The sequence below is a fragment of the Miniopterus schreibersii genome (assembly GCF_964146895.1).
Source record: "Miniopterus schreibersii genome assembly, chromosome: 9".
NCBI classification, from domain to species: Eukaryota; Metazoa; Chordata; class Mammalia; order Chiroptera; family Miniopteridae; genus Miniopterus; species Miniopterus schreibersii.
In genome coordinates, this window is record NC_138118.1 from 4,899,292 (window position 1) to 4,919,967 (window position 20,676).

The 20,676-nt window shown below is 42.8% G+C and overlaps 1 protein-coding gene across 1 annotated transcript in view; it reads right to left on the reverse strand.

Annotated features, from left to right (window-relative positions):
* The window catches only part of CNTNAP2 (contactin associated protein 2), a 1,311,177-nt gene that overhangs the window by 824,529 nt on the left and 465,972 nt on the right, over positions 1–20,676 (reverse strand). The window contains exon 3 of the mRNA XM_081147555.1: positions 6,769–6,962. Within this exon, the coding sequence (XP_081003681.1) occupies positions 6,769–6,962 (194 nt within the window). The remainder of the gene's footprint in view (positions 1–6,768; positions 6,963–20,676) is intronic.

A 20,676-nucleotide genomic window follows, 5' to 3' on the forward strand; every position in this document is an offset into this window, starting at 1 on the left:
GACAACTTTAACTTCTCCCGTCAGTAGACGTAGGTGTGTGCCACATTTATCAGTGTGCACTAGACACATATAAATCAAGAAATTAAACATTACTGTTTATGAAATATGCACCCAACGGTTACTACATATCCCAATGTCCACTAGATCCCATAATTCAGCCAGTCTGTTAACAAGTGTTTACTGAGCCCATCCGATGCACAAGGCACTGTCCCAGCTGGAGAGACCCAACATTTTAAAGCGACAAATACCCCTCTGAGAACTTACAAGCAATCACCCACTGTTGTATCTTCTTAACCCTGGTATAACAGGGAAAGCAAAGACTTTGGGGACAGAGAGACCAGGGAACAAACTTGGCCTCTCACCTTTCAGGGTCATGCCACAGTATTTGACACAGGACTTACAAGGTAGGTCCTGGTGAAGGGTAGCATTAGCGGTGGTGTTTGGTCTAGGTCTAAATGCCTAAATGCAGGCCCTGCAACTGCATCGTGGAGAAGTAGAACTTATTCTATTAAATATCCACAGATTTATATAATTTGAACGGTTACTTTTTAGTATGAGCTGACCGTGTGTGTTTTATTTCATTATCAGTTACCCAAGCTCCAAACATAAAAGAATTGTTTGAATAATGAATTATTTAGTATTTGACTTTAAAATTAAAATAAAAACACACACCCCAGTAACACTGACATTACTGCTTATTTCAGGAAAAACTAAAAGGAAATACTCCTATTCCTATTCTAAGAATAAAACTGCCCAATTAGAGATATTGAATCTTACATTGGACTTTCAATTTACTAAGTCACTGACAAACCCATTGTGTACATCTTCTGGTATCGCAATCCCAAAGCCCTTTCCAAGGATCTGGGCGCTTCGGTATCTGTTCGGCTCTGTTGCCAGCGCTGGCTTCCCCTGGCGGGTGCGAACGGCCTGCACAGCCTCACGATAAGGCCGCGGCCTCTCGCTGTCGCTCTCGGGCCGTCGCCCGCAGCTCTGTGTCCCAGTTGGTGTCCTACAGCCAAACCCAGCGGGGCTTACGCAGGACAGTCGCCGAGCCCGCGGCGTGAACAATCGTGCCCGCCAAGCCCACAGCATGCCCCAGGCCTCCGCCTGCGCGACTCAGCTTTCACATAGGACACGGCGGGATGTGACCCCTCACCTCTCGGAAGAGCACTGCGAGGGCTCAAGAATGACACCTGCCCGTGTCCGAAACAGACACCGTTATAATCCCAAGTGAATTAGCAATGACCTCTCAAGATCCAATAGGGGCACGCTGTTTATCTCTGTCTTTGCGACAAAGAATAGCTTATTGATTTTTAGAGAGAGCGGAAAGGAGAGGAGGAGAGAGAGAAACATCAATGTGAGAGCAGAACATCAATCGGCTGCCTCCTGCGCGCCCCCTACTGGAGACGGAGACCGCAACCCGGGCCTGTGCCCTGACCGGGGGGAGTTGAACCCACAACCTTTTGGTGCACGGATAACACCCAACCAACAGAGACACGCCGACCAGGGCACAGGGAGAGCTCTTTCCTTGTGTACAGAATAAAGGTCTGCAATTGTTCAGAAAATGTTTCTTTGCAGTCTTGCTTGTAAATAAACCAATGCAGAGGGGCATATGTAATTAGTCATCAACCAATCTCTCATGGTTTAACCCAGGCATCTTAGAGGTATTGTCTTTCTTATAAGACCAGTACATGTTCTTTTTTTAAAATTGTATTTATTGGGGTGACGTTGGTTAATAAAATTATGTAGGTTTCAGGTGTACAATTCCATAATATGTCATCTGTATATTGTATTGTATGTTCACCACCCCAAGTCAAGCCTCCTTCCAGCACCAATGATCCCCTCTTTACCCACGACTACCTCTCCCACCCCCTTTTCCCTCTGGTAATCACCACACTGTGGTCTGTCTATGAGGTTTTCCCCCCTTAATCTCTTCACCTTTTTCACCCAACCCTCCAACCCTCCTCCCTCTGACAGCTGTTCTCTGTATCTGAGTGTGTTTCTATTTTGTTTGTTAGTTTATTTTGTTCATTAGGTTCCACATATGACTGAGATCATATTGTATTTGTCTTTCTCTGACTGGCTTATTTCACTCAGCATAATACTCTCCAGATCTATCCGTGCTGCCGCAAAGGGTGAGATTTCCTCAGCCATGAAACCAGCCTGTATTCTTTATAATGTACACAACACAACCACCACCACAGTGGCAGTAACTGGGTTTGAAATCTATAACTTTATAAAGTATGTCTAGTGCTTAGATATTACGTGTTGAATTGTATCCAACTAAAATCCATATGTTGAGGTCCTAACCCCCGAGTATCTCAGAATGTTATTTTACTTGGAAACAGGGTCACTGCATATATAAGTAGCTAGAATGAGGTCACACTGGGGGAGATTGGCCCCCTAACCCAGTATGACTGTTATCTTTACAAAAAGAATGGTAAGGTATATATGGTACCCCATCATCTATATGGGCAGTACAATACATTTAAAATGTGGTGGTCACCAGGCTTCCTGTAGACTGTGAAAGGGAGAGCTGAGGAGAGCCATCGCGGTGAAGACCACAGGATAATTAGTAAGACACTCTTGGTTTTAAATCCCAGCTCCACTGTTAATTCACCAGGTGGTCCAAGGAATGTACAGCACCCTTACTTTCTGCATCTGTAGAATGGGCTTCATCATCGTGATCATCCCGGACATTACTGCGCTTAAGTTGTTTTGAAGATTAAATGACATAAAGCATATCGAACACTTGATGAACCCTCACTAAATGCTGGTTGGCTGTCCCCATTGATCAACTGGTCAAGGGCGAGTTTTCTTATGTGCTCTGTACATCACAGGACAGTTTTCACAGACTCCACTACAGCTTCCTATTAATATGGTTATAAACCATGGCAATGTGAATTACAGTAGACCTCGTCTCATCAAAATGTGTCCGTGAAATTCCCGGGAGAAATGCAGACGTGCACCTCCAATAATCTTCCCACTTGGGAGCACGGTGTAATTTTCCTAGCGGCAGAGGGCTCTGCCTCATTCCTTTCCCTGGGCCCTGAAAGGGCACTAGGGTAACCGAGTGGACCGTTCAGAGAGCCTATCCACAGGACATCGTGCCAGGAGGAAAATACAGAAGCTAATTAAGCTAGCTTATTCAAGCAAACTAAATTCATTCGCCATGACATCTTAACGTGCCATTAGTTCTTTCTCAAAGTCAACGTGGACTGAGTTAGGTCCTTGGCTAGATTGCGGGCCTGAGTGACACACAGAGTGGAGGCATCTTCCCAGCCACTAGGCGCCCGAGCACCTGGAAAACTGCACACCATAACCAGGCTTTTGTCTACAGCTATTGTCCTGACAATTAGACACTGTTATTCTCAAGGACAGACCTATCAACTCCTTACTTGGTGCCTTTAAACCATTAACTATTAACACGGCTCAGTGCTGAGCGTTACTAGGGGCTGGAGCATTGGTTCAAAATTTGAAGTCTCCCTCCAGAGCCCACACTATCTTGTTTTCTAAGCATTGTGTATACAATCAAATTGCTTTCATTTAGTCACACTAAGCAAGTGGGCATTACAGTAATGGGGCTTCTCGCTACACCAAAACCAGGTGTCTGGCTCCAGGCTGAGTACTGGGGTTAGCAGACCTGAATTCGTGGATTTAAGTAACACCGTGTCTCTCAGCTCCAGCCCATTTATCTTCCGAATGAGGCACTTCACTTCAACTGTACACTCTTAAACATCTATTATGTGCTTGGCAGTGAACCCTGCACTGTGAGTGTCACAGAGATGGGCCCTGGAAGGCGGCATAAACTCCAACCTCCTTCTAAAGTTGGATATTCACGTGATATAACTTAAACGTTACCGGTTTAAAGGATAGGGCAGCAGGATTTTAAAGAAAGGTCAGATTTTTATTCGCGGGTTTGTAATAAAGAACTCGAGAGAGACGAGGTTATTTATAGTGTCTCGCTATCCATTCCTACCTATTTCAGTAGAAGATCCCTCTTCCCTGCATGACCGACTCTCTACCTATTTAGCCAACAAGACTGAGCTCCTCAAGAAGCCTTGGCTGACCATGACCTTCAGCCGCTCTGAAGGAGGCATTTCGTGCGTGTTCCCAGGAGACCCTGTGCAAACCTCTATCTCCTAGGATGCAGAGTCCTCACTACAATAATAAATTTACAGGCTTAGCATGCCCACGCCATTTTTTGCCCCTAGGAGGCAGTAACTGCGTGTGTTTATCTTGAACCCTCAGTAAATGGTAACTGCTCAGCGAGTTGCAGTTTTTCAAAGTTTATTCTTGTTTTCCTACGTTGGTGTGTGAGTCCCACTGTGGATTCTAAGGCCTCTACTCCTGCGTCTGGTTTGGAGACTGGGGGGTAATTCTCATTCCTCTTTCCCATGTGAGCTCTTCAAACATTGAGAACAGATTCCATCTCCAGCATGTAAAGGAATCATCTCTGAGTACTGTCAAAATGCAGTCTGATTTGAAAAGCACGGGGTGGGGCTCTGAAGTCCTGCATTTCTAACAAGCTCCCAGGGGGTGCTGATGCTGGTCCACAGACATGCTGAGCGTCTGGCATTCCGAGGGGCCTCTCACTCTGTCTGCAGGCATATTGCCCCCCCCCCCCTTATCCACGGTTTCATTTTCTGTGGTTTCAGTTACCCACGGTCAACCCTGGTCTGAAAATTTAAATGAAAATTTCCAGAAATAAACAATTCATAAGTTTTAAATTGTGCACCATTCCGAACTGTGTGGTAAAATCTCCCACCCTCCCACCGTGTCTCGCCCAGGACACGCACTCTCCAGACACAATTGGTACTGCGGTGCATTTGTAGAAATTTGCATTCACTTGAAGTCATTTAACCTCATGTCACCTAAACCCAGCCTTGCTCCGGAAAGAATATTAGCATCCCCACTGTTCGAGTCCAGAGTGAAACAAGCAGCTGAGAATATCACGATTCTTACTCAGAGCCCTTCCTTTTCCAGGGAGCTTGCCAAGCAATCAAGTACACTTAAAATTTTAGAACAATGATTTCATAGATCCTATTTTATCTCAGATAAAAAATGCACTAGACTGTGAGCCATTAATATGATATTTTTATTACCCCTAAGAAACCTTATCATATAAGATTAATCATTTTCCTTTACCTAACAGCTTATGCCAGAAATATATTCCCTATTATTAATAACATCTTAATTTTATTTTCCAAATTCTGGGAAAAAAAGTAAACACATAACCACGTTGGTTAGAATGGCTCTACGTGTTTGTATGTGTTTAGAATATTGAATGCCTACAAATTGACACAAGACATAATCTCATGACCTCGGAAAATGAGACTCTCACAATACAGATGTGCATTTAGAATGGTGGTCAAAATTCACCAGTCGAGGCATTATGGGATATGCAAAAGGATCTGTAATATCCTCTCAACTTATTAAAATTCATGAGACTTTGAAAATATCACCCAGCCTAAGAGAGGTGTAAACAGAAAAATCTATTTCAGAGAAATAAAAAGCTTATACTGAATTCACCTTGGAAATGATTTTTTTCTATGCAAGTCCTAAAGATTTTACCCCATTTATGCCAACAGTCATTTGAGAAAGGGTTTAATGCAGGTGACTCCAATGCTTTTTATCCCTCAATAAACTATTGATAAAATTATTTCGAATAGGCCTGCTTTCCCCAAATGACTGGCGGCAGCCACAGCGCAGCTGTATTACACAGACAAGCAAGGAACGTGCCCGTCGATTGCCGAAAAGTGCGGCTCCAGTGTCCTGAGTGAAGCAGAAGATGTTACCATCTGATGGCAGATACGAGAACAAGGGACCGGGATGGTGGTTTTCCTGCGGGAAACGATTCTAGATCTGTTGGAAGGAATCTCCGGATTCTATTGAACTGTGAAACAGGTAGGCTTCCCATTAATAACCGTGACACATTTTTAAGTGATTTGGAAAATTAGTGCAACTGCTTCAACAAACGGTTGAAAGGACAGGACAGAATAATCCGTTCATTTTATACAATATCCCCTTACACGGCTCATTGGACACATGGCCGTCATTAGGTCACAGATGATTTGTTACAAGCACTGCAATGGCACTGGCCACAGAGCCGTGTCTGCCCGCCATGCCTCCCAGGCCCAGCCAGCACTCGTGTCCCCCAGCAGCCACTCCATTTGTGAACTGGGAAATACGCCACAGATCTGTCCACATCCCGCCTCCTACTTTCAGTCTTTTGCCTAAAATATTTTCAGTTATTTTCGATCATAAAGAAGAATAAACCCAGGTAGATTAGATCTGGCGAGGAAAGAAAGGAACGGAAAAAAATCTGAAAATTATCATGCTAGACGATTCTCACTGAGAAATACTAGCCTAGTTTCCTAGAATGCTTCTTAGACAGGCAATTGATGTTACCAAACGCATGCTACCAAAGCTTTGTGGCTTGCAAAACCTCTCTTCTTACATAATCTCATCTAAATCTTCCCACAGGCCCTTATTCCCATTTCCCACATTAGACGGCATGGTAGGGGGTCGGGCACACTGGGGTGTGGGTTCACATGCCCCCCGACTTGTGCTCGGCTCACATTTCTTTCTCATTTAGCAAGTAGCAGAGGAAACACAAAGACAAGAAGAAAAAAATCCAGCGAGGTCAACCGCCAACCAGCCACAGCCAAGTCCTCTCCCCATCGCCAGGCTGCACCAGGGCAGGGGGGTCAGGGGTCAGACATCTGCAACTCCACTCTGTGTCCTTGCCTTCCCACAATGACTCACCCAGATATTCCCGTCTTGATGATAGGGTTTCCAGTTCCTCCCGGTGTCACTGTAGAGCATTCGGTACTGGGTCACCCAGTCTGAGCTGCTGTATCTTCCTTGGGTGGCAATGGCACTGATCTGCTTCCGGTTGCCAAAGTCAACCTGAAGCCATTGATAGTGGTCACTGTCCGATGGAGACCATCCCCCAGCACCTGAGTGAGGTAGAGACAAAAGGGGAAAAATAGATAAAGTTAAACTTCTGTAATTGACAGTGGAATATTTTTCAACTTGGAGTTGGCAGTGGCAGTGCTGTATTTCACATGGATATTATGAAATGTCCTCTACAGATGCCACTGGGACTTCCACTAATATCCTTCCAGCTGGGTTACAATGGTGCTCTAACCCCTTTATGGTATAATTATGTGCTCATTTTCTCCTGAGCAAATGTCTTCATAATTCCTCAATTAGATCTTATTAGTACATGTCAAAGTCTAATTGGCTGAGGGTTGATCAACTTACCGTGAATTCTGCAACTAAAAGTCTCTGGGAAAAATATGCAACAATCTATGAATTCCTCATACAAGGTTTTATCTTTCAGTAGATTATAAATGAAGCAAAAAATAATTGCTATACACAACTCTAAAATATATTTTGCTGTCAAAAGGTCAGAGTTCAAAAAATACTAGTTTTTAAGGTGAGGTGTAGTCTTATATTAAGCTCTTGTACTCATGAGAGGTAGATAGTAAATCAGGCAATATGTTGACTAACATATAAAGGATATACAACCAATGACTCTTGATAATCACATTTCTAGGAAAATCACTTGAGTTACTAAGTGAAGTAAAATTCTTTTGGAAAAATATAATAAACGATTGGCAAATAGTAAGAATGCAAAAATATTTAATAGAAAAATAGCATTAATATAGAACAAAAAGACTCCTAATTTATACCACTGTGTAAAATAACTATGGTTGTGCATAAATATATTACAGAAAATACGGCATAATGCTTCATGCTAACAAGCAATATAATTTTTTGAGTGAGTTTGGCTGCTAATGGGAGTAAATAAGAGGAAAATATTCAATAAATTATGCAATTTAGAGTACAGCAAAATATATGCATCACTTTTCAAATAAGGAATTAAAAGGCTGACAATAAAATAACTTATTCAATGAGGACTGTGCTAATAAAAATCATTTTGTAAATCACCACAGATAGATCGTTCCTTTATTGATGTTTATATGGCTTATTTTTGCTTTCAGCTGTGATAGAATAGCTCTCCTACCACAAAGAATTACAAACCTGACAAAATGTATAAAATTACCCTTTCTGGGGATTGGACAATAGGCAGTGCAGGACCCTGATGCATGAGAGAAGATAAACAAATGAGGTGAGCCCTGCCAGCTTCTTGGCTTTCTGCCTTGTTCATGTTCTGGATCATGGCTCATGGAGGAATATCCTAAATGGAAACAGCAGCCTCTCTAAGATGGAGACAAACAGAATCAAAGCTACTAAGGAAAAGAATTTGTAGGAAGAAGTACCAGAAGGGGGCAGCCATGCAGAGAAAGAGTCCTGAGAATCTGCACAAGATTCCCAATGAGTTTCTAAAGTTCAGGCTCTGGATGAAAACCGAACTGTATATTTGAAAAACGACACTCCACAAGACCAGCTGGAGGGAGATCTGAAATGAACAACCAAAGGATACCCAGGGATGAGGCTAGGTTGAAAGCAAGATTGAGCAAACTTGTTGAACAACCCTATGTGGTCAGTAGAGATCTCAGAAAGGGATTAAAATAATTTAGTCCTAAAAAAGGGCAACTCTGCACACATCAGAACCAAGAGCCTGAAAAAAGATTAATCTGATGCACAAATAAATAACTCCTTGCTCAAACAAAACTCAACACTCCATTAAGGAAGGCCATGAAAGTTTAGAAACTCAACAACATAGCATCCATAATACCCAGTATACAAATTTTGAAAAACATTAGACATTTGTGGAAGCATGAAAATATGACTTATAACCAGAGAAAAGTCAGTCAATAGAAATTGACTGAGAAATGACAGAGATGATGAAATGAGCAGGCCAGGACTTTAGAACATAGATTATAAATTCATGCCACTTATAAAAAGATAACATATAAATATTAGACATAAATATGAAATCTTAATAGAGAAAAAAATCAACAAAAGAGAAAAAATGAAAGTTTATGGTCTAAAAATTATATCTGAAATAAAACATTTATTGGATGGGCTTAACAGCAGGTTAGAAGCTGAGGGGAAAGAAAAAAAATTTAGTGTACTTGAATATAGGATCATATAAACCTTCCATATTGAAGCTCAGAGAGAAAAAAGGCTTAAAAATGAACAGTCCTCCACTAACCTATAGGATAATATTGTGTCCTAACAGTCATACAAACAGAGCACTAAAAGCAGAGAAGGTAGAAATTGGAGAGAAAAAAATACATTGGAAGAAATAATGGTTGAAAAATATAAACCCAGATATCTGAGAAATTTACCAGATTCCAGGCAAGATAAATAAAAGAAAAACACATGAAGACACATCATAATCAACTGGTAAAAAAGCAATGCTAAAGAGGAAATCTTGAAAGTAAACAGAAGGCAATAATGTCTCAGCAAAACAATACAAGCTGCCTGGCTGGCGTGGCTCAGTGGTTGAGCGTCGACCTAGGATCCAGGCGATTGGGGTTCGATTCCTGGTCGGGGCACATGCCCAGGTTGTGGGCTCGATCCCCGGTGGGGGATGTGCAAAAGGCGGCCGATCAATGACTCTCTTGTCATTGATGTTTCTCTCTCTCTCTCTCTCCCTCTCCTTTCCTCTCTCTGAAATCAATAAAGATATATTTAAAAACACAAACAAAACAAAACAATACAATCTGAAAGACAATGAAACAACATATCTGAAGTGATAGAAAAGAGGAAGCCACCAGCCTTAAGTCTATACCCAGCTAAAATATCCTTTAAAATGAAAGCAACATAACAATATTTAGGACAAAAGCTGAAAAAATTCATCATCAGTAGATTTGTACTATAAGAAATGGAAGTTTTTCAGCTCCAAGGATAATGTACTGTATTAAAACTCATATGTACATAAAGAAATAAATGCCAAAAATGGTAAACATATCAGTAAGTATGAAATATTTGATCATGTTTTTAAATTCCTTTAAAAGATAATTGAGTGTTTAAAACAAAACCAGTAACAATGCATTAGAGATATAGGAGTAAAACGTATGAGTATAATAGCAAAAATGACAGAAGGCAAAGAAAATACACACTGTACTGAGTTCCTTATATCACATTTCAAGTGATATGTTATTTGATGGTTGTGAGCCCTAGATCGAGGGTCAGCAAACTTTCTCCATAAAGGGTTAAATACGGAATGTTCTGGGCTCTGCAGGCAATACTACCTCTGTTACAACTAGGCAAGTCTGCTGCAGTTGCATGAAGTCATAGATCATATATATATAATCAAAAGGGTGGGCATGTTCCAATAAGACTGGGAAAGTAGTAATTTTCCTTTAAGTGTCAGCATGTTCCCTGCAAATAACAGCTCCTGCAGTGGGTGCTGTGACGTGCCCTTCAGGTCCTCCCCTGTGACTGCGGACTTAGTCACTGCCTGAAGACACTAGTCAGCTGTGATTCCCTTTTAGGAATTTCCCGAGTCAAAAAGAGGGACTTACCCAAGGTCGTGCACCTTTCTGGGGTTGTACAGATGCAATGACTGGTCAACCAGATATTGTAGAGGTTGGGGACCCTCACCCCAACTTGGGAAATCTCTGAAGGGTGATCGCGGCCTCAAAGCTCCCTGCAGAATTGGCTGATGCCTCCTCCGAGACTGCATTGCATCCCGACTTCTCTCTCTGCCCATTTCCTCTTCATGCCTTCCCCTTCCCCAGGCCTCAGCCCCCTAAAACCCCCCAACAGAGTCCTATGTGCTTGTCTCCATCTCAGAGTTTGTACCCTGGAAAATGCAGTCTGCAGTACCTCCTCGGAACCACTTTCCTGATAATCGGCTCACTAGCGACATGAATTAATCATCTCTGCTTTCTACTCATGGCGTTATTCAGACCCTGTATTTTTTCCTATTGTAGTATCTAATATCCCCTAAGGTCGTATATCACCCACATGCCTATTTCCCCTAGAATTCTGTAAAATTCTGGAGAATAAATTTCTGGGATAACAATGTACCCAGTCATCAAGAGATTATAAATATATGTTCCTATCTGTTAGATACTGTGTTCCAAACTTGGAGAAATTCTATAGCTAATTCCATATAAAGTCCTATCTATGTGCGGCTGAAAGCAACAAGGTAGTTTGGCCCTTCAAGGAAACATGCAATTATTACAATGCATGGAGAGGAGAAAATATGTTCAACTGATGGTTTGCTGACATTTAGAATATTCCCCCTAATTAGTCCTGTGAAAAATATTCCAGAATCAGTTTTCCTAAATAACCCAAGTTTTGCTGTATTACAATTTTTCAATAAGGAGGCAGCTAACATACAACGACCTAAACCCATTAATCTCATTACCTTAAAAAATAGAATTTACTGACAACTTCAAGAGAAGCAAAAGTCCAAAACAAGTAAAAATACAAGTGAAGGCGTGTTCCTTAGCAGAAGGATATGTGGAGGGGATAGCGACGGGCCTCAAGGGGGGGGCAAATGCCAGGCTTTCTCGGGGAACGTGGTGGGGAGATCGATGGGAAGTTTCCTGTTTCCCTCTGATCTATGAAGCAATGTAATTTGGGGGAGTCGATTACTTTGTTCATTTGGCTTGTGGCATGTCTAACCTCTATCGATCCAAGGATTAAGAATGATAACCCTTTCATCACAAAGACCTCAGGAAAGTGGTATATAAGAGAGCCGAAGTGCTCCCCAAGATAGCGTGGAGTGCGCAACAGGCCAGCGTGTTCCCGGCGGATACTGTGGTGGCTCAAAGGGAAAAATGGAACGTTGAAGAGGAGGCACGGACGGAGGGGATGCTAAAGAGTCATAAACTCTTGGCTTCTGAGAAGACTTAAGAATAACTCTGTCTAGAAATAATAGAGCCAAAAATATCTGGTAAATAACGAATGAATTGTTAGGGTGATTTGAAAGATGTGTACTACACATCTTTTTCTTTATATGTCTTCATTGATTTCAGAGAGAGGAAGGGAGAGGGAGAGAGAGAAAAACATCAATGATGAGAGTCATCGATCGGCTGCCTCCTGCCTGCCCCCTGCTGGGGATGGAGCCCGAAACCCGGGCCTGTGCCCTGACCCGGAATCGAACCGCGATCTCCTGGATCCTAGGTCGATGCTCAACCACTGAGCCACACCAGCCGGGACTATATAGAACTCTTACCATTCCCTGAAGAGCAGGGATGCTGCTATCTCCCTCCCTCTCCCCCCCTCCTCTTTTTTCTCTCTCTCATATACACACATCCCTCCCCCTCCGTGTGCACATATGTGAGTGCGGAGCGTGTGTGTGAACTATAAAGACACACAGTGTGTATTCTAGATGCCCCCTTCACTGGGGTAACGAGTGATAAATTATAATAGGGAACCTAGAGAAATGAACAAAACTTGCACTGGGAACTTAGTGAGAGCATATAATTACGGTAGCCATTGCGGCTTGGTAAATTAGCACCTCTGCGACAAGAGAGAAGCTTAGTGGGTGGTTCAGGAGACACTGTGGGGTTTCTTTTCAGGCAATACATGGCTTCCGCATGGACATGATGCCCATGTGGGTGGTAGTAACACCACTGGAGACTATAAGCCTGGAGTCTAATTTTCTTTAAAGGTAGAAAAAATTTCAATTAAGTATAAAGCTATCTTTAATAACTGGTTGAGATTTATGTATCAGATGAAAAGAGTAAATTGAAAAGGAGAGTTTCAGGCAAGATAGCATTATGAGTTCAGCCCTAGAGGCCTCCTTCTGGTATAAATACACAGTATTTTTAGATAAGATAGATAAAAAGAAAATTGAAAAAAAACATAGCCAAGATCAAAAATAAGATACACATCTCCATGCACAAGAAAGGCGACCAAAGTGCAAGCAATGAGTAGGACCGAAGCAGAGGCCTGCTGGAACTGAGGTCTGGGGACACACAGAGGAAGGGGGACACTTGGTTTCTGGGGGACGTGGGTGAATGCAAATCTCCTGTGTGTGTCAGAGAAAGGAAGTATGTGTGGGGACTGAAAACCAAGACTGGCCAGGACTGAGGACACTGCTTACTGGCTTGGAGATGGGAGACTGTATGCCCAAATTAGTTGGAAACTGCATAGCTGAGTCGAGGGAAGCACCCACTGGCTTGGTGACTGAACCTCTAATTCCCTAATAACACTGCCGGGCAAAGGCACAGGGTCTTCCATGTAGGGTGCATTTCTGGTCCTGAGATCTGGGAAGCTGAGTAGAGATGGTCACAAAAATATAGGATGGAAAAGTCAGCTAACAAAGTCACAAGTTCAATGCAAATGAACTCCAGATGTAATAGCAATTGATAACTAGTGGAAATACACATGTTTCAGGTTCTCAAACATATATAATAAGTAACGCCAGCCATTAAAAATAGCAGTAAGACCAGATTCAACAGGGAGAAGTAAAATTATTTACAAATACTAAAAAGAACCAAAAGACCATACCTTAGAAATAAAAAAATGGAGTTATTGGTAGGAAAAAAAATACCCGATCAGAGGAAAACCCACCAATTACATTATCTGAGTCAGCTGAAAGGTAATGCTGAAGGATGTACACAGAAGTCACCCGAGAAGAGATAAAACTTGAGAGACTTTGAACATCTGCTTCTGACCAAGGTGGAGAAATAGGAATCTAATTTATTTTCCCACCTGGAACAATGAAAAAACAGACAAAGTATATGAAGCATTGGCTTGCAAGATATAAGCTCTGAGGTGACAGAGGGCCCGGTGCTAAGTGCGGGGACAAATGCAGCGGCCCCATTTCCCGTCTTCTGTCTTGAGGGAGCGTCAGGCTGAGAGCAGACAGGACCCAGGCAGGTCCCGGCAGGAGCCCGGGCTGGGGGGGTGGAGCTGAGAGCTGGGGGCCCTCAGGCATCAGCAGGGGCTCCCTCGAGTCTGCATGTGAGGGACCATCCCACCCACAGCTGGGCCAGGGACTGTCTGAACCGATGAGGGTGCCAGTGGCTGGCGCTCCTGACCAATGACCCCGCCATCCCCTCCTAGGTGTTTCCTCGGGAACATACGGAGTCCTGCCCATGACGTGCACAGCGGCTTCAGTGTAACAGTCCAGAGCTGGAAGGGCCCAAAGGTCTCCCAGCAGACAACGGGTTAACCAACCGTGTGCACCCGCAGAGCAGGACACCATGCGACACTTAAAAGGGATGGACACCGGTGCTCACTGCACGAGTCACCTACAAACGGTTATGCTGACGGAAAGGAGGGGGAGACGCAGACTGTCCAATTGCCCTTACATGACATTCTAGGAAACGCGGCGGACACACAGGGACAAGAGCCCATCGACAGCTGCTCGAGGATGGGGCAAGGAAGGGGGGAGGGGTTGCACGGTGTCGGAAGAGAACTCCTGGGGCTCATGGTTATATGGATTATCTTGAGTGCGGCGGTGATTTCATGGGTGTATCCGCGCATTAAAAATATCAGAACGGACAATTTAAATATGTCCAGATTAGTGTACATCAAAGACACAGCAAGGAAGTGGTTACAGTTTGTGGGAGTAAACAGACACGGAGGACAAGCGGGAATTTCAAAGACAAGCCTAAGAAGTTCTAGAATAAAACCGATACACAGAATATAAACATTTGAAGAAGTGACCATCGATTTTTTTTTTTTTTTTCAAAATTGAAAAATAAAAATGAAAGATATAACTCCACACATTTAAAAGGCCCTCTGGACATTGATAAGCATATGGAATGCAGTATATTATGAAAAATATAAGGTACACATGAAAGCTGGTCTAAAATAATAACACTGATGACATGAGGCAATTAAAAATAATGTTTAAGCATGCAAATGAGACTTAGGTCATTGATAAAAAATATTAGCTGGCATCCTAAGTGCTAAAAATTGCTTGCTAATGAGCTCAGATTTTATTTACAGCGGGACGTGAGCAGCTAAAAGGTGTGGCACGTGATCTACCTACAAGAGGTGAGATAAAGAAGCTGCGACCAAAGTCTAATTACTTGTTGATTCATAGGGGGCAGAAAAAAGAGCCACAGGCATTAATCAATGTCTGTTAGGAGCTAGAGAAGTTAAAATGTTAGTACCATTGTCATCGCAAAAGCATGGGGTAAATTATGCTCATAAAATGAAGCTAAAAGAGTATTACAGTGTATTTGAAAGGAAGCATCAGAAAGATGTTTTTATCATTTGTTGTTCGGTGACCAAGGGTGGGCGCAGTAAGAGAGGCAGAGCTGCTTTAACTTTTTTGAAACAGTCCGATCATATCCCAAAGGACAGGCGTGATTCATAAATGCAACCTTAGCTTCCCTGAATATTTATCAAAGGAGCTGTCAGGAAAGTAAAGAGAGCCAAAAGAAACCAAGAAAGAAAAACAAGGAAAACACACAAACACATACATGAGCTTAAAGAACAGGGAACTTAGTAAGTCTAGAAAAATCAGACCGTTATTAAAAATTTTGTATAGAGGTGATGGGCATTTAGAACAAAAGAGAAAAGGGGGTGTTGGTGGGACTGGAGGGGGTGTTGGTGGGCTGTAAAGATTTTCTTTCATGGTCACATTCTTATTTAATAGAACACAATAAATGCCATAGATGTATCTCCAACTTAATTTGAGCTAAGCATTTGGCAATATCCCTGATAAGTAGAAAATGGCAAAATGTGGTCTGAGAGATAATAGCTTTAGGTAAATTCAAACGCGGTTAATAATTACGCCCCAAATTCTCTGATTAATGACTGTGTCCACTTGAAGAGAGCTCCCTAGTGATGCGTCACAGACGTTCATCCTGTAGTCTGTCACTTTTAATACTTTTATTATCTAAGGCATAAAGGACATGCTTATGAAATTTGTCAATTATACAAGGCTGAAAGGAGGCCTAATAGGATCACTAACCGAATTACGATGGAAAATGTTCTTGGACGGCTGGAAATCTGAGCCTGCACCAGCCCAATTTGTTCGAACATCAGTAAGAAACCAAGATGCCCATTTTCAACAAATGCATTATCAACGTCATGATTAACGAGACACAACGCTTAGAAATAATTAGGGAATCTTAATTTACTTTATGAAAAAGATGGTGTTTTCAAACGGCCTCGAACTGTAATACTATATTCACAGAATTCACAAAACGGTTTTGATACATCTTCATTCAGACTTTTTAGATTTGTTCGTACAAAAAGGAACAAATCACAAGTATCTAGTATTAGGAATCATCACAAAACGAACAGAGCCATGTGATACCCCACAGATCTATAAAGAAATCATTCCCAGCAGCCCATAAGCTCTCGGTGATTCCTTTTCCGAATACGGTCAACCCCTCCTCCCTGAGGAATCGGCCCAGAGATTCAGCCATGACTTGGATACAGCGATGGGCCGCTCATTTTCTCTGCTGACTAATCTTCCACCGTGCGATGCGCTGCTCTGTGTGTCCATTCTAACGCTGACCGTGTGGCGGATCCCGCCTGGAGGCACTCTGAGCAACGCTCCCATGTTTCCGAGCACCCCCACGTGCACTTCTGCTGGGTATACGCCCACGTGCAGCCCTAGGACTCCAAAAACGTCCTGTGTTTTTAAATTTAGTTAATTTTGCCAACAAGTTCCCAAAGCAGTTGAGTAGGTTTTTACCCCCACCCCACCCCATAGTGTCATGAGAGTGTCTGCTGTTCCACATCCTTGCCAAACATTGGCATAGCTATCCATTTTTTTTTTTTTTTAAGTTTAGTCTAAATATTCTGGCTCATTGTGAGTTTAATTTGCATTTTTCCCAATAACTACCCTTACTCTGTTGGTACCAAGACTTATTATAAAACTACTGCCAATGAAGACATAAATGTTGCGGATGCAAGGGCAGACCGATAGACCAAATAAATAAAATGTAAATTCCTGAAACAAAAGCACACGTATACCTAAAAAACAAACAAATAAACAAATAAACAAATACCATACCAAAAAAAAAGTGAGCTCTCTATTACTGGAGATATTCAAGTGAAAACTGGAAAATAAGAATTTCTTTAGAGGAGAATTTTACAGAGGATTGGAGACTGGACTAAGTATCTTTTAATTTCATTTACGAAGAAAATTAATATAAAATACAAACTATTATGTTGAATTCATTAGCAATACTATCAAGTGATTTTAATTTCTTATTGCTTTAAAACGAACAGTTATTACCCAAGTTTTGGTTGACCTATGTTATTAACACCAGGACAGATATTATGCATACTATTACTAAGTAGCATTTGACTATACATAACTTTTATTATTAAAGAGCCTGGTCATTTCCATTTTTACTATGACTAACTCCCCTGGTTTACTCATCCAGCAAATATTTATAGAGCGCTCCTATCTGCTAGACATTAAGGGTTTAAAATTTTTTTTCATAATTTTTACTAGGCCTCTTTTTATACTTAAGGATACAATTTATTTATTTGGAGAATGCACAAAAACCTTTTTTTATCTAATAAAGCCTTTATTACTAGGCAAAGGGTATCTATCGTACTTTGAACGTGCACAGAAATGAGGTCTCTTGTGGGAAAGATGAAGGCCACTGAGCAGATGACACCCAAGTCCCAGTCGCGGAGGTCGCGCTGCTTCTTGCCACCCCCAGAGAGCGGCTGCTCGAGCTTCGCCTGGAGGAGGGGCTGCAGAGCTCCCTGCTGTGAGCCAGAGCCGCCTGCTCCGACCTCTAAATGCAACCAAGGTCAAAGCCTTCGTCGTTTGGGGCAAGTATTGACTGCCCAAAATGCTTTTCAAAGTTATGCGGAAAAAAGGGTCCATTTTATGTTCCCAAATCTACTGCTTTACTTTGAATTCGCCGTCTCTGGCAGGCATGCAGAATTTTGGAAACAACACGGCCAATTAGAAATAGTTTCCCATTAGTGTTTCGGGTTTCTGATAAATTCCCAGAAGTGGCATCCCGGGTCATAAGGCAGCTCCATTTTTAGTTTTTGGAGGACCCTCCACACTGTTTCCCACAGTGGCCGCACCCGTCGGCACTCCCCCCAGCGGTGCACCGGGTCCCCTTTCCCACACCCTCGCCAGCACGTGTCATTTGCTGATTTGTTGATGGAGCCACTCTGGCAGGTGCAAGGTGATATCTCATTGTGCTTTTACTTTATATTTCTCTGAGGATTAGTGATGGTGAGCATCTTTTCATATGTCTATTGGCCACCTGCATGTCCTCTTTGGGGCGCTGGGGGTGGTGGAGGGATTGAGCAAAAAAGAAAAAAGAGAGAGATTGCTCATGGACATGGACAACTGTGCTTATTCTAGAGCATTCTCGGCTTAACCTAGAGTAGGTGGGCTCTCACTCGAGCCTAGGTCTTTGCTCATGCTTAGAAATCCTTCGGCCGCCTTCATCCATCAAGCTCCGATGAAATCTTCATAAAGTAAATCCTCAGCCATTACCTTCACAGGGCCGTTGGACTGTATCGAAACCCAAGCACTCGTAGTGGACAGAATCAAGAAGGGAAGAGTCACTTAGAATTCAGTTTCAGCAACTTGTCCTTGGCCTGCAGTCATTACTCGAGCATTGGCACGGCCAGTGCTGTGGACACTGCCACCGTCCCTCGCTTAGCGGGGCGGGGAGCAAGGAGCCTCTGCGGGGCAGGAGAGCGCGGGCGGCCGCTCCAAGGAGCTGGAGACGCAGGAGAGCCGGGGCAGTCACTGCAGGGGCCCGGGCAACCCCGTCATCGGTGGACTCCAGAGGCCCCGGAGGGGACCCGTGCTCCAAAGTGGAAGTGTTAAGAACTGAGATTTAACTCGTCACAGCAGAAAATTCCTGTAACTTCCGTAGCAGCTGTCAGCTAAGTGGCTAAAATGGAGTGACCTGCAACGTTGACTCATCGGCATCACCAAAACCTAGTCTCCAGCTGGCATCTTGTAGGAAAATAAGGTTTGGCCATATTCATTATTATTTCCTTCACCCGAAGAGAAAATGGTCAGGTACATCAACAAAACGCAAATGTTCTCAGCGGTAACTAAATATAGTTTATTGTTTATTAACAAAATAATTAGAGATGCCAATGACAGGGCCAGGCCATCTGCCTCAGGGACTCCTTTACTGAAGCCTCATTATTTTCTGGGGAAGAGGCTCTGCCATGAAGTGACCACAGGAGGGAATGCAGAACAGCCAAAAAGAAATGCATGTATTACCCACGGTTGTGCAGGCAACCATGTCAACGATGTATGCAAATGACATATGCGTGACTATGTGCAGAACTGCCTGATGGCATCAATGAACATCAGTTGATGTCAACAAACGTTATATATACAGTGATGCATGAACAACGAAAATTGTCAATGATCTATGCAATGACATAAGGGAAATATCTTATTGTATATGCAATGATTTTCAAGCGAGGTATCCGTGAAGGTATAAAGGTATGGGCATTTTCCAATGAAATTATGATCATTGAAACTTAGTTCTACTGACTTGAAATAAGTAGAAAATTGCCTCATGTCTCCACGTCTCACATTGCTACACTCAGTCTCAGACTATGACGTAACTATTCCAAATGTTGGAAAACCTAGTTTATAAAGACTTTGTCTTTAGTTCCACTTTTTAAAGAGAGGAAACGCAAAGCGGTTGCATTCAAAATCAATAGAGTTAAATAAAGTGAGCATATCTCCTACAGATGAAATTCAAATGCCTTTTCTGAGTTCTCTGATTTTCCCCATAACTCATGTGGGGGAAGTGGCTCCCTCCTCTTGGGTCAGCACTTTCCGTGTTCATTACTGAGTCCAGTCCTAACGCCAGCCCCTGGATGGCAGCGGGCACCGAGCCTGGAAACCTCATGATCCCAGGGAAGGTGCAGGGCCCCCAGCAGGCGCCTTCAATAAGTACCCCCTGTAACTACAGAATCTGGTAGCAAAGAGGGGACATTTTGGGCATTTGCATATTTGCCAACATAAAGCTATTCCACCAAAAGAGTAGTAGGTGCATTTTGATACAAATAGAAAATAGTTAGAGCACTTCCACCCCCCTAGGCTCTGAACGGGCAGGGAAACTACGCTAGGAGACAGGCGTGTGTAGCAGATGGACCAGGTGAGTGCAGCTGTGTTTAGTACAATGTTCTATAAATGTTATCTTCATATACATAAATACCATATGATTTTGCTTACATGTGGAATCTAATGAACAAAATACACGAAACAGAAACAGACTCATAGATACAGAAAACAGACTGACAGCCGTCAGAGGCGGCTGGGTAAAACAGATGAAGGGCTGAGCAATACACAAACAAACAAACCTCAGAGACACAGACAACGGTGTGGAGGTTACCAGGGGGAAAGGGGGGGGAGGCAGAATGGGGTAAATAAAGGGGGGATACATGGTGATGGAAGGAGACTTGACTTGGGGTGGGGAACTCACAATACAATAGACAGATGATGTATCATAGAATTGTACACCTGAAACCTATATCACTTTATTAACCAATATCACCCCAATAAATTCAATAAAAATTTTAAAATGCCATCAATTCTCCTTGCAAAGAACTTCTTTAATGGGTTTTCCCATAGCGCAAGCTTGAAATTGGGATAGAACGACAATTTAGAGAAAAAAGTCAAGAACCATTATCAAAATAAAACAGGTCCCAAATGTCTTGTGCGCCTTCATAGGGTTAACATCTTGGACTTTCAGGAAAAGTTCCCCACATCTCCGTGGCCGCCCCATCACTAGTTTTGACTCTCCAAGACAGAATGGTGTCTGCAGCCTGAGGCTGAAGTCATGTAACGGAAAGGCCTCGGGACTG